The following is a 15,424-nucleotide window of genomic DNA, read 5'->3' on the forward strand; positions in this document are numbered from 1 at the left end:
CCCCTCCAGCCCTATTGTACTATGTATTCTGTATTAAGAATGCTATTATTTTCCCTTATAACCATGTTATAAGGGTAAATAATAAAATCTACACAACACCTAACCGGTATGGGAACCAAACATGCCGATTTTTCTTACGCGTGTGCAAAGTGCATGAGGCTACTTTCACACTTGCGTTCGAGCGGATCTGTCTGGTATCTGCACAGACGGATCTGCACCTATAATGCAAACGCTTAGATCCGTTCCAAACTGATCCGTTTGCATTACCATGGTAATGCAAACGGATCTGTTTTGACTTTACATTGAAAGTCAATGGGGGACGGATCCGTTTGAAAATTGAGCCATATAGTGTCAAATTCAAACGGATCCGTCCCCATTGACTTCCATTGTAAGTCTGGACGGATCCGTTTGCCTCCGCACGGCCAGGCGGGCACCTGAACGCTGCAAGCTGAGTTCGGGTGTCCGCCTGCTGAGCGGAGCGGAGGACAAATGGTGCCAGACTGATGCATTCTGAGCGGATCCGCATCCACTCAGAATGCATTAGGGCTGGACGGATCCGTTCGGGGCCGCTTGTGAGAGCCTTCAAACGGAACTCACAACCGGAGCCCCGAACGCTAGTGTGAAAGTAGCCTTACAATGTTTTGCACCCGCGCAGAAAAAAACGCAAAGATGGAACGCAATCGCAGTGAAAACTGACTAATTTTAGTGTCAAAATCGCACCATTTTCCTTGAAGGCCTCTTTCACACAAGGGATACTGATTTTGTCAGGATCTTTTCAGGAAAAAAAACTCACGGTTTTGCACGCAAGTTCAATCATCATTTTTTTCCATCTGGATTTCATGCATCTAAATCTCCTAACAACAATCGGTGAAAAACACATTGCAGCCGGATGCCTTCTGTTTTTCACAAAGCCCCATTCACGTCTATGGAGCCAGAGCTGTGTGAAAAATGCACAATATAGAACAGGAATCAGCAACCTGTGGCACCCCAACTGTTGTGAAACTACAACTCCCAGCATGCTCCAGTCACTTCTATGGGAGTTCTGAGAACAGCCAAGCAAGTGTGCATGCTGGGAGTACAACTGGTTGCTGATCCCTGATGTAGAACATGCTGTGATTTTTCCTGAACGCACAGAAGATATGTGAAAAACATATAAATATACACAGACCCAGTGAAGTGAATGGGTCAGGATTCAGTCCAGATGCTATGTGTTCACTACATGCATTGCATTCAGACAGAAAACTCACTTGTGTAAAAGAGCCCTAAGTCAATTAGACTGCAGGTCGGCCATGCTAGTGACCACCACAATCTGTGCCTATGCCCACACTCTTCATCTGTCTGCTCTGTATCAAGCACTGTACATGATATTCTTTTACTTCTCACTCTCCCTCAGTTAGTTATATTACATAATCCTCTGCATGCAACACCGTAAAGTACCTTTTACAGGACCTGCAGGTGCTGTATTGTGCTGGGGCTGCCCAGAGAGTGGAGAGATCCTGTTCTTGTTACCTTACAGATTGTACACAATAGAAGAAGGTAGACCCTTCCATAGACTGATATGAGCAACTGCAGATTCTAGCATGAAATGCCCTGCAAAAATGCAGTATTACTAGTGATCAAATGACTGAGGATATATAGAGAAACCTAGGGGGTTATTTTATCCTGCAGAGCTTTATCAGAACTTGTTTTCATGCACATTTGTTCTTGAAAATGCAAAATAATTTGACCTGTGTATGTAAAAAGAGGCATTTTAATTTTATTTTTGCAGAGGATAAGCACTGCAAGTGGCGATGGAAGACATTACTGCTACCCTCATTTTACCTGTGCCGTAGACACGGAGAATATTCGCAGAGTTTTCAATGACTGTCGAGATATCATCCAGAGAATGCACCTCCGCCAATATGAACTCTTGTAATCGTTCTCACCGTGGAGCCTGTGGTTTTAAATACTTTGCTACTTTTTTCTGTCTCTTTCCTCTGTACTGCTCCACACAGGGTGGAACATCCCCACAGCGCACTTTTTCTAGGCTTTTTACCCTTTTATTTTAGTATTTTTGTTGAGCGAGGATTGTTTTCCCCACCTTTCTGTTTTATGAAAGAGGGTGTTCTCTGTCCTTGTTTTGTTTCACACTTTAGTTTTTTTGTTTTTTTTAATCATTCCACTAAACCAGTGCTGCTCACTCCCGTAACTAGGAAACCTATTGGCCTTTTATCAGAGCATAGATTTAAGCTTTTGCAACTCATGTATCCTTAGTAAATCTAGCACTTCGCAGCTACTGTTGTAAAAGGCGGGATCCTAAAGTAGTCCCCCAGTTCTAACGTCACATATGTAGTGTGCCCCACCACTTCCAGTTCTGCAACTTTGCCAGCTAAAGAATTCCTGCACGCTTCTTCCTGCTAGGCTGAGCATGCAATGGGCAGTTGCTACTCATATCCCCTCCTGCTAAAAGGGACTAATGTTCATAAAGTGACCACGTTATTAAATCCAGGGTGCAGTTATACTGAATACTGCAAGAGCACCCTAAATTCCTAGGGGGATATTGGTATCTTTTAAAATGTGCCTATAAGATACATAGTCCACATGTTTTGTGGACTGAGCTAATATATTTATGCCATGGTGACATCACTGCAGAACGGTGCACGTCATGCTTCATTTGTCTTTGATGTTTCTAGTGAACTAATGGGCTGACTGTCTTGTCAGTTCACTTCACACAATGGAAATGCTTTCAACGTGCATACAATGTGGAAAGGAATGTGGTTCCTGTAACTTTTGTGCCGTACAGCAAAGATGGAGCTGCCCATGTTCTTGAGCAATCTCCACCAGATTGTGTTGCGATCTAAGTCTGCAAAAAGTTTGCAGGCCAGTTTGAAGGATGGATTTGACATGAAGACATTTATTTTATTTTCCAACGAGAAGGAATAGCAACACCTGTACACACTCCCTATTATTTAGAAACTTGTTACATAGCTGTCTGTGGAGTTGCCCAGATTGAAAAAGCAGAGGTGATCTCCGGATGAGATGTCCTGAGAGGCAATATCAAAACGGTTTTGTTTTTTTACATTCTTTTCTATATAATTTATATCACAGACTGCACCTTTCTAAAGTTCATGTTATTAATCATTGATATAAAAAATATATATAGATATATATATAGAGAGAGGAAAAAAATAAATTATATAAGGATCTACATATTTTAGAGGCAGCGAAAGATGAAGTCTCCCCTCTGGGGTAAGGATGAGAAGCACGGATGTCAATATAATGCTGACGAAGAGTCTGACCTCTTCTACAGAGAAGGGACAGTAGCTTTGCTTTGAATAGCTCTCTGAACAAGAAAGGTTTAATACCATTCCACTAAGCCTTAGGCTACCTCTGTTCTTTTCGCATTTTGTTTGTTTTTTTAACTTCTTATGGGCACTGGCCCTTGCAAATTGTACCCATCTTTTAGATGGCACTATGCTCAGACTTATCCCTGTGTGGGTTTACTTTATTATTTTATTATAGCTATTTTTCTTTAACATGACACTGAAGAGTACTTGATGGAGGAAATGAAATAATGCACTTTGTATCAGGTAAAAAAAAAACAAAAAAAAAAAACAAAAAAAATGTTGAGGAACTACACACACAATGTAGCAGCACCAGAAATATTTATTAATGTCACAAGTTTTAGCATTTGTTGAGTTGCAGGTCAACTGATAAAGTGACCTCTGCTCATTGCGCCTTCAGATGAAGGGGGCTTGTAGGACATTGCAGAGCAGTGGGCTGCAGGCCTTTTTGTGACACTGAGGAGTTAAAAGAATGTTTCTGGGACAGTACATAGACTAGGTAATGAAGAGGCAAAGTCAAGCAATTTTTTACCTTTTATTTTTTATGGTGTATTGTGGCTAAGTGTTTCTGCACACCTCAGGCATTCAAACTGCAGCTGCTTTCAGCCTCTCACGTCAAGGCAGAGAAGAAAAAAAAATAGATATACAAAAAAAGAATAAAAAAAAAAAATTACCACCTTCACTGATATTATACGTTCTGTCCACAGATGATCTTTTTAGCCTTAGATCATTACTGGGCTTTAGTCCTCTATATAGATTTTTTTTTTTTCTTTTTGATTTTGTTTAACTGCTGGTTTATTATAATGTACAGATGTAAAATGTAATATTATTTTGTACAACTTTATTGAAAAAAATAATACTTGTAGAAGATCTTTGTGCCTTGATTATGGCTGTACCTGTAAAATGAGCTAAGATGTAAGTATGTTTTTGATTGCGCTGTACAGCTTGATGTCAAAACTTGCCTGCAGCTGTGACTGCGGGTAGGAACTATCTGTAGAATTTAGTTTTTTTTTCTGGTTTATATAAAAAGAAGGAAATGCTCTTTAGTACAAAAAAAAAGAAAACAAAAAAAATATATATATATAAATTATGCAAATTAACCACTTACCTTTACAAATAAGGTCCTACAATGACCAGTTGTTGCAGCAAACTCGCCTTTTTTTCCTTCTGTTTTTATGTGCAGGCGCTGGAGGAAGTGGAGAGTCTCAGCTTTAAAAAAAAAAAAAAAAAAAAAGATATTGGAATTCCATTTCTCTGTTCATAATTGCAGCCTAGCTGTGTTTCAGTGGGAACCAAGGATTTGTTTAAAACTTTAAAGATTTCTTTTAGAAAACCTTTTGATCTTTTTTTTTTGCAACATAATTCTATCATTCACACAATTGCCACAAGGATACTGTGAATGTTTCAAGGAAGAGATACAATGGCTGCACTGGATAAAGCTTTCCTACCTTTATCACAACAGCAGCGGCGGTCATTGTGTGCCAGGCAGTAAACATGATGATGACAACGAGGAGGGGAAACAAAAAGAATGAAATCTTTGTCTAGCCTGATAAATTACAAGATGACATTTTAATTTCTCTTTTAATAAAGAGACACATTAGAAAGCTGGTTTATTTTAAATATTATAGAATTGATATGTGTGAATATATTTCTCAAACTTGAATAATTTATGCAAATGTTCTAAAAAAAAAAGTTGTGGTACAGTTATATATATATATATATATATATCAAGAAATGCTGTAGCAATAAGGCATGTCCTTTTTAGTAACTACTACACTGCTTTATATTTTATACTTAGGTGTTTTCTGTATGTGAGTCTAGATTATCTTTGTCAGATAACATGTACCTTGTCTAAAGTTACTGTTCCAATAACAGCAGTTAAAAGTCTTTCTAGGCTACATCACTTCAGATTTGTTGATTAACATCAGTCCTCCAGTTGCCATCTTCTTATTCGCTTATGTATCGGGAGGTGTCACGTGGTATTTTACAGGCATTGGACACTAAAGAAAGTTTGCTCTAAAATAATCAAGATCACATAGCATCCAAGAGAGCGATAATCGTTGAGAGGAGGCTTCTGGTCTCATGATCTCTGTGACACATCACTTATATAATTTACACCTAATGGATCATGTTTGTGAGCATGATCATAATCATTTAGATCACTAAATCAATATGTTCCCCCCCCAAACCCTATAAGGTTAGGACTGCTTATTACCAACACAAGTAACATTTTAGGAGGATTTTTTATTTATTTTTTGTGAAGAGTTGCCTGGTGTTTCAGGCTGAAGTTTTAACTAAATTGAACATGCACAAATATCAACAACCACATTTATTTGACCACAATGGACCTCTGACAGTGAACATAGATCTGGCTTCAGCAATGAAGAAGGAAATGGTGTCCATCCGATGATCTGAAAGTCCAACCACACTTGGCAGATACCGGCTGTGCTGCAGGTGATATGGCTATTACATCAATGAAGGATTCTCTTTTTCTTAATTTATAGGTAACAGTCACATATTGTACAGGTACATAATTTAATAAATATATATTTGTAAAATTACTGGTCTATTGTAGAGAAAAGGACTTGAACGGGCACATGATGAACTCAGGCTGCTCCATTATATTGGCTTTTGTTTTGTGGTATAAAATGATTTTAAAACGTTCAGGGGCAACAAATAAATTGCTGCACAGAAACAGAGCAGCACTCCCGCTACACAGTAGATGTAGATGACCGTGTTCTCTGTAGGAAGAAAGCATTTTTCAAGGGAGAAGTCTTCAGCTGTTATCAGTCCCTGAGAAAAATTAGAAACATAATTAATTATCTATAAAGTGCCTGAAGAAAATGGGTTCAAAGGGGATCTTTTAAATGGGTATATGATGCCCTACCTGAGGGCAACATAAAGTAATGACAGAGACCTGATTGTTGGTGTTGGCTGTGTGCCGTCTGGGAAAAACAGTCCATGTGTCAGCTGCATCTCTTGGACTGGCCACAGCTCATTCGGCCCAAACTTGCAGTATCATAGTGATTTATGATGTCGGTTCCTGCCTGACTGTGGCTCTACTCTACTGTACTCATCATCTAGTGTTGTGACACAGACTATTTTTCCTGGACCACACATGGCCATCTCATACTGACTTTAAGACCTTTTTACATGGGCCAACTGATTAGCCAGTTATTGGAAACGAACCATTCTTTCCCAGTATTTGCCCATAGTTAGGGCTCGTTCACACGAACGTTGGTGTCCCATTCCCGTATTGGGGATCCGCAATACAAGGGCACTGTTTCGTTGTCATTCCGCATCACGGATGCGGACCCATTCATTTCAATGGGTCCGCAAATCTGGAGATGCGGATTGGAAGCACTACGGAGTGCTTTCTGGGGTTCCGTTCCGTGTCTCTGCACCGCAAAAAGATAGAGCATGTTCCATCTTTTTGCGGAACGGAGGGATCGCGGACCCATTCAAGTGAATGGGTCTGCGATCTCCATGTGGCTGCCCCAAAGAAGGTGCCCGTGCATTGCGGACCGCAATTTGCGGTCCACAGCACGGGCTTCACATGTCCGTGTGAACGAGCCCTTAAGCGGAGGGGAGAACTGCATTTACATGCAGCAAACCTCCTTTCTGTATGAGAATGAGCAATTATTTATCACCATAATTGCTCGCTGGCACACAGATTACACAGGACAATGTACTGGCAGCAAACAATGATTTACAGGCTATGTACACCTTTTGGGGCATTTTTAATTAGTGCATTGTACTTCTTTTGAGCTAAAAATCATTTTTTTTTTTATTGGTCTTTATAAAAAATATGGAATCCTTTTTTTGTGTACAGAGCTGACGTGCTCTACTAGATGCCTGTGCATTTGGTGTCTTTTCCATCATCTGGGGATTAGACTGACTCCTTATCTCTGCTCTCTGACATTATAAACATACTCATTAAATCTCAATCCTTATCTTACTCATAAGGCCTCATGCACACGACCGTTCTATTTTTTGCAGTCCACAAAAAACAGAAGCCGCCCGTGTGCCTTCTGCAATTTACAGAACGGGCGGGCCATTGTAGAAATGCCTATTCTTGTCTGCAAAACGGACAAGAATAGGACATGTCCTTTTTTTTTTTTTTTTTTTTTTTTTTGGAGGGCCACGGAACGGAGCAACTGATGCGGACAGCACACTGAGTGCTGTCCACATCTTTTGCGGCCCAATTTAAGTGAATGAGTCCATATCCGAGCCGCCAAATCGCATTGCGTGAAAATCGCAGCATGCTCTATATTGTGTGTTTTCCACACAATGCAGGCCCCATATAAGTGAATGGGGCTGCGTGAAAATCTCAAGCAAGTGCGATTTTCTTAATACAGAATGCATAGCACAATAGGGCTGGAGGGGTTAAACATTTTTTTGAAAATAATTGAACTTGCCTTAATCCACTTGCTCGCGCAGCCCAGCTTCTCTTCTGTCTTCATCTTTGCTGTGCACAGGAAAAGGACCTTTGATGACGTCACTGCACTCATTACATGATCCATCACCATAGAATGTGTCGGCAGATAAGAACCATTTGGCCCATCTAGTCTGCCCATGGTGATAGATCATGTGATGAGTGCAGTGACATCATCAAAGGTCCTATTCCTCAAAGAAGACAGAAGAGAAGCCGGTCTGTGCGAACAAGTGAATTAGGCTCTATTCACACATCCGCAATTCCATTCCGCATTTTGCGGAACGGAATTGCGGACCCATACATTTCTATGGGGCCGCACGACGTGGTCCGCAATTCCGACCCTAAAAAAAAATAGAACATGTCCTATTCTTGTCCGCAATAGCGGACAAGAATAGGCATATTCTCTTAGTGCCGGCAATGTGCGGTCCACAAAATGTGGAATGCAGATTGCCGCTGTCCGTGTTTTGCGGATCTGCAAAACACACGGATGTGTGAATGGACCCTAAGGGTCCATTCACACGTCTGTGGTGTGTTGCGGATCCGCAACACACCCGACCAGCACCCGCTATAGAAATGCCTATTCTTGTCCGCACACATAGTGTGCTCTCCGCTTCACGTCCGGGCCCATAGAGAATGAATGGATCCGCACCCGTTCCGCAAAATTGCGGAACGGGTGCGGACCCTTTTGCGGATGTGTGAATGGACCCTTAAGGTGAGTAAAAATAAAATATGTAACCCCTTCAGCCCTATTGTACTATGCATTCTGTATTAAGAATGCTATTATTTTCCCTTATAACCATGTTATATGGGAAAATAATAGTCTACACAACACCTAACCCAAAAACTAACTTCTGTGAAGAAGTTCGGGTTTGGGTACCAAACATGCCGATTTTTCTCATGCGCGTGCAAAACGCATTACAATGTTTTGCACTCACGTGGAAAAATCGCGCATGTTCCCGCTTCTTTTTCCACAACGCCCATGTAAAACCAGCCTCAGTAGTTTAGAAATAAGGGTTATTAGATGACCAGCACAAAGTGAAAGTACCAGTCACACAGCTAGAAAAATAGTTAACCCTTTGTGACAGAACAGCTCAATATTTTTAATAAAGGCTAATTGAAAATATGATTTTTAGCCAAAAATGAGTAAACTGCAATCATAAAAAATTGCCTCCAAAGTAATGCAACAGGATAGATGCACACACCCAATGAACAATCGTTCACTTGTTTATCAGGTGACTGGTGGCATACACAGGGCAATCATACGAACGTTGGCTACCAATAATTGCTCTGAACATTGGCCCATGCAAAAGTGCTTCTTGTCAATATGCAGTAGTTTCCATAAAAATCTGTTTAGCAGGAGTCCTTCTCATAATGTTCACATTCGGTTCCAGAGTCCTCTTTCTTCATGAGCTGCCTGTTCCCCCTGCAATATATTAATACAAGGACTTCAGGCTCACACTTCACCTGAATCTGATTTTATGAGCACTATATTCTGACAAGAAAGTGATACTCCGCTATAATCAGGGTGTCTGTCATGACTTTATACATCCCTCAGATAAGGCAGCATAAACCTGGTGTCAGATTCCTTTGACGCAGTTCCACATCAGATTTCAAACTGTTCCTATTTAGGCAAACTTAAAATGCAACCAATAAAATAAACCTCATCAGACTCCGAATGGTTAAAAAAAAAAAAAAAAAAAAAAAAAAAGCATTTGAATTCTGCACAACTAATAGTTTACATCCTCAGCCTGATGTTCAGTCTATAACTCTTTGGAAAGTTTGGAATGGATTCTGAAACCTTACAGAAGCAAGAAAAATAAGAATGTGATACAGATAATGCAGACATGACATACGACCGAAACCTCGTCAAAAGTGCAAACAAGTTCAGCAGAATGAAGTGAACAGAACTGGTTATATACAATGGTGTGAATACACCATCCTGCCACCTAAACCTAATTACAGCTTTGCAGGTAAAATACACTAATACTGTAGTCTATGCAGTGGCCTTCCACTAATCAACTGGCATGCACTCTTTAATGTCGCATCTGTAGATTTTCCCCTATTGGAAAGCATTTGATTAGCTGTTCATTTCAGACGATAGAGCGCCTGTTAGGCTAGTTGCACATTAGCATCAGAGATCCTGCCGGACCTCTGCGCACTTCGGCATTGCTGGAAGTTTGTAAGGCTCTGTTCGGCTCCATTCACTATAATGGGGAACGATGGAGAGCCGGACGATTCTCGGCATATTTCCTGGAACGCAGCCAGATCTCTGCCCATCCACATTATAGTGAATGTGGTCGGACGAGCCTTTCAAACCTCCGGCAATGGCGGAGTGCGCAGATCTGACACTACTCTGCAACTAGCCTTATCCTTACAATGTGCATATATGTTACGTTTCAGCAAACAAAGCTTATCCATTGTTTGTTTGCTTGTCTAATTTGTGGTCCAGATACCATCTGCATTTTTTTTTTTTACCCTTTGTCTTCAATGCAGTATTGACATATGGATATGAAAGCACGTGAATGATCTGTGTGCTTTCTGCATCCATATGTCCATTCTGAAAAGAGATATAATGTGTCCTATACTGCAAAATGCCAATAAATGGGTCAACAAATAATTTGGATGTAACACGGATGGGATCTGTGTTTTGCAGTTCCGTAATTTGCAGACCACAAACATGTGCATGAGGCTATAATTGTGTATAATTGAAGATCTCTCCTTGCTTCTTAGATTAAAGGGGTATTCTTGTTGTAACAAGTTATCATCATTTTACAGGATAACTATTAGATCCGTTTGGGTCTGACTACTGGGACCACTACAGAGAACAGGAACCCCATACCCCACATGCTCCCAAAATGAAAGGCACTGCTTGACTATCTCCAGCAGGTCAACGGAGATGAATAGAGTGGCAGTGTGCATGCTGACCCTGCTGTTTCATTCATTTGTGGGCTTTTGTATGAACTGCCACCGATTAGTCGGGAAATCAGAATCTTTTGTTTGCCAGTGGCAGATCGTGCTGTGCCAATGTTGTGGAGGAGATTGCTGTCTGTAATAGCAGCTGTCTCCTCCACTAGCGAGCAGGTGATTGCCTGCAGAATACAGCCTTAAGGCCTCTTTCACACAGGCGAGATTTCCGTGCAGGTGCGATGCGTGAGGTGAACACATTGCATCCGCACTGAATCTGGACCCATTCACTTCTATGGGGCTGTGCACATGAGCGGTGATTTTCACGCAACACAGGCCCCATAGAAGTGAATGGGGCTGCGTGAAAATCGCAAGCAAGTAAGGATGCAGTGCAATTTTCACGCACGGTTGCTAGGAGATGATCGGGATGGAGACCCAATCATTATTATTTTCCCTTATAACATGGTTATAAGGGAAAATAATAGCATTCTTAATACAGAATGCATAGTACAATGGGGCTGGAGGGGTTAAAAAATAATTTAACTCACCTTAATCCACTTGTTCGCGCAGCCCGGCTTCTCTTCTGTCTTCATCTTTGCTGTGCACAGGAAAAGGACCTGTGGTGACGTCACTACGCTCATCACATGGTCCGTCACATAATCCATCACCATGGTAAAAAAATAGCTTGTGATGAGTGCAGTGACATCATCAAAGGTCCTATTCCTCAAAGAAGAAGACAGAAGAGATGCCGGCTGAGCGAACAAGTAAATGAGTGAGTAAAGGTGAGTTAAATTTTTATTTTTATTTTTTAACCCCTCCAGCCCTATTGTAATATGCATTCTGTATAAAGAATGCTATTATTTTCCCTTATAACCATGTTATAAGGGAAAATAATACAATCTGGACAACACCTAACCCAAACCCGAACTTCTGTGAAGACCTGTGGTGACGTCAGATCACATGCTCCATCACCATGGTGATGGACCATGTGATTGGAGCATGTGATCTGACATCACCACAGGTCATTTAGCCCACAGCTCATTCAAGAAGTAAAGAGACCGGGAACTACGCGATCAAGAGGAGAAGGTGAGTTAACTTTTTTTTTTTTTTTTTTTTTTTTTTTTTAACCCTTCCAGCACTATTAATAGCATTCTGAATACAGAATGCAGAGTATATTTTCCCTTTATAACCATGTTATAAGGGAAAATAATACAATCTTCAGAACATCAATCCCAAGCCCGAACTTCTGTGAAGAGGTTTGGGTACCAAACATGCGTGATTTTTCTCACGCGAGTGCAACGCATGACAATGTTTTGCACTTGCGCGGAAAAATCGTGCATTTTCCCGCAACGCACCCGCCTCTTATCCGGGCAAAAAAACTCACGCCCGTGTGAAAGAGGCCTTAGCAACCATCAGTGAAAAACGCATCGCACCCGCACTTGCTTGTGCGGGTGCGATGCGTTTTTCACTGATTCAGTGCGAGTGCAATACGTTCACCTACCGCATTGCACCCGTGCGGAAATCTCACCCGTGTGAACTCAGCCTAATAGTTATCCCATATTCTGTGGACAGGGCATACCACTTTAATTGTAGAAGATAATGTCCAAGCCATGTGATTACAAAGTAACTTGGCTGATTGCACTGCAGTTAGCAGAAGGGTGATCAAAGGACCAATGGTTACTGTATCCCCAAACAGCAAATAAAATATCAAAATCAAATCATTAGGACTGGATCTACAAGTAATTTATTACCAAAGGTATGAATAACACAGATATTGCACAATCTAATACTATAACCCAGCTCAGTGGTGGTGAATCTATGGTACGGGTGCCAGAGGCGGCACTCAGAACCCTCTCTGTGGGCACCCGCACCCTGGAAACAGTCTATGGTGTACCAATATGTCTTAGACTCTTCATTCCATTCATCAGCGCAGGCAGCACATTGAATGCAGGCAGGCTGTTATAGCTAAATGATATAGTACATGGAAGGTATACTAGAGTGCACTGTAGTATTCAGGTTACATTGCCGTGTTGGCACCTTGCCATAAATAAGTGGGTTTTGGCTTGCAGTTTGGGCACTCTGTCTGTAAAAGGTTTGCCATCACTGACCTAGCTAATAGCAAGTGGTAGAGTCAATCACAGATAAAAGCACAAATAATACAAGTAAGGGGCCATGTACCTATGTGACCATCAGATAGCCAGGCACTCTATATAGTTTAATGGAGCTGCAGCCTGCATGCATGACCACCACTCCATTCAAATGGGGGAGACACTTATCCCCTATAATGTGGATAGAGATTGTTGCAATGGGACAACCCCTTTAAGAAATATTTATAGGACACAGTTACTGTTTTGTGCAGCCCTCTAAATTACCAACATAAGCATAGATTTGCAGGGATTGTCCCCCCATTATTTGTCAGTTATTTCAGAGAGCATAAGAAAATTAAGAATATTTACTTTTTTAGGCTACTTTCACACTGGCGTTTTTGTTTGTTTGTGATATCCGTTTCAGAGCTCTCTCAAGCAGTCCAAAACGGATCAGTTCAGCCCCAATGCATTCTGAATGGATCTGTTCAGAATGCATCAGTTTACCTCCATTCCGCTCTGGAGGCGGACGCAGCGTTTTGGTGTCCGCCTGACTATGCGGAGGCAAACTGATCCGTCCTGACACACAATGCAAGTCAATGGGGACGGATCCGTTTTCACTGACAAAATATGGCACAATAGAAAACGGATCCGTCCCCCATTGACTTTCAATGGTGTTCAAAGCAGATCCGTTTTTGCTATGTTACAGATAATACAAACGGATCCATTCTGAACGGAGGCATGCTGTTGTATTATCTGAACAGAAGCGTTTGTGCAGATCCATGACGGATCTGCACCAAACGTGAGTGTGAAAGTAGCCTTAAATGGTCCAGCGGTTATGGCATTTGCTTCCTAGTATGGCACTCAGAGCAGATAACAGAAATGGCTTTTTTTCACTGTGCAATTCCTCTTTGTGGAAAGTCATTCCTATTAGCTGCAGTAAACACAGGATCACTATACAGTGACCTGGCTGTGAGGGGAGTGACTGAGGGTGACCAGCAAAAGAGAGCTCAGTTAATGAATGTGCACATTGATATCAACTCTGAACACCAGGTGGTGCCAAACTATGAAAGTGTCATAACTTCACTGCATTATTTTTTTTTTTAACAGCATGAAAATAAAGAAATACATTTTTTTTAATGATCTATAAAATGAATATAATGGTGAGTCAATCCCTTTAAAAGATGCTGCCAGCAGAGGGAGCTTAGCATGCTAGCCATTGAATTAAATAGCACAGTATGCTACCATGCTCCCTCTGGTGGCATTTACAGTTATCCTATCTTTTAAATCTTTGCAGGGGATGTTGTGCTCACAAAACAACATTTTGGATCTAAAAGCAACATGCTGGAAAAAGGTGGAGATTTGGTTTAAGTTGTCCATAATTATTAGATTTCAGCTATTGGCTTGAATGTGAACAGATATTTTGTTGCACAGCATTTTTAGCTGCCACAGCCCTACTACAACAGAGGTGTACTCAAAATTGGAATCATTTTAAAACAGGTGCTAAGTAACCAAACTAAGGCTACATTCACAAAGCCATATCCGTTTGCAGTCCGCAAAATCGAGATACCGGCTGTGTGTATCCCCCACGCCCAATTGTCAAAATGCCTATTGACTGTCCCATAAGGCTGTAGTAAATGTACATCATGTTGACTGTTGGCGTCTTGTCTCTGGGAATCCAGCTGGTTTGGTGGTTGGACACTTTCTAAGGAACGCAGAAATAAAATCCAATACATTTTCTGCATCCCAAATAAAGTTAAAACCAAATAGCTTAGGCTACTTTCACACTAGCGTTCTGGTTTCCGTTCGTGAGCTCCGTTTGAAGGAGCTCACGAGCGGACCCGAACGCAGCCGTCCAGCCCTGATGCAGTCTGAATGGAGGCGGATCCGCTCAGACTGCATCAGTCTGGCGGCGTTCAGCCTCCGCTCCGCTCGCCTCCGCACGGACAGGCGGACAGCTGAACGCTGCTTGCAGCGTTCAGGTGTCCGCCTGGCCGTTCGGAGGCGTGCGGATCCGTCCAGACTTTCAATGTAAGTCAATGGGGACGGATCCGTTTGAAGATGCCACAATGTGGCTCAATCTTCAAGCGGATCCGTCCCCCATTGACTTTACATTGAAAGTCTGGACGGATCCGTACTAGGCTATTTTCACACTTAGCTTTTTTTTTGCTAAAATAATGCAGACGGATCCGTACTGAACGGAGCCTCCGTCTGCATTATTATGATCGGATCCGTTCAGAACGGATCCGATCGAACGCTAGCCGAACGCTAGTGTGAAAGTAGCCTTACATGTTTCATACTCGCAAAAATAAATAAATATATATATATACTTGGATTAGAAATTTTCTTTTTTTTACTTTTCCATCCCTGTCAAGAGGTCACAACTTGGATTTGCAGGAAAAGGGTGTCCATTAATTGTGACGCTGTGTGGCACACTTTTGGGAGTAAACTGAATCAACAAATAGGTGGTGTAAAGTAAGTCTAGACAGCCTAAAGATGCACCAGATTTATCATCCAGCATCAGCACATGTGATAAATCTGATGCAGTTTGTCTTAATGATGCTGTCTATCTCTAATGTAGTATTAGTAAATGTGGGCCTATGTGTCCCAAATAGAGTAAATGGATTTTATTTTAGAGTGCTGAATGCTATTACCTGATGGACAAGCAAGGATGATCG

At 41.5% G+C, this 15,424-nt stretch overlaps 2 protein-coding genes across 7 annotated transcripts in view; one reads left to right on the forward strand and one right to left on the reverse strand.

Annotated features, from left to right (window-relative positions):
- Window positions 1-4,063, forward strand: part of GNAL (G protein subunit alpha L) — a 308,716-nt gene extending 304,653 nt beyond the window's left edge. For both annotated transcript variants that reach the window (XM_044293648.1, XM_044293649.1), the window contains exon 12: window positions 1,769-4,063. In XM_044293648.1, coding sequence (XP_044149583.1) covers window positions 1,769-1,915 — 147 coding nt within the window. In that variant the 3' untranslated portion in view covers window positions 1,916-4,063. The remainder of the gene's footprint in view (window positions 1-1,768) is intronic.
- Window positions 4,064-5,588: 1,525 nt separating this feature from the next.
- The window catches only part of MPPE1 (metallophosphoesterase 1), a 174,757-nt gene continuing 164,921 nt past the window's right edge, over window positions 5,589-15,424 (reverse strand). For all 5 annotated transcript variants that reach the window (XM_044293654.1, XM_044293652.1, XM_044293651.1 and 2 more), the window contains exon 10: window positions 5,589-6,116. In XM_044293654.1, coding sequence (XP_044149589.1) covers window positions 5,943-6,116 — 174 coding nt within the window. In that variant the 3' untranslated portion in view covers window positions 5,589-5,942. The remainder of the gene's footprint in view (window positions 6,117-15,424) is intronic.

This window comes from Bufo gargarizans, chromosome 5 (assembly GCF_014858855.1).
Source record: "Bufo gargarizans isolate SCDJY-AF-19 chromosome 5, ASM1485885v1, whole genome shotgun sequence".
Taxonomy (NCBI): domain Eukaryota; kingdom Metazoa; phylum Chordata; class Amphibia; order Anura; family Bufonidae; genus Bufo; species Bufo gargarizans.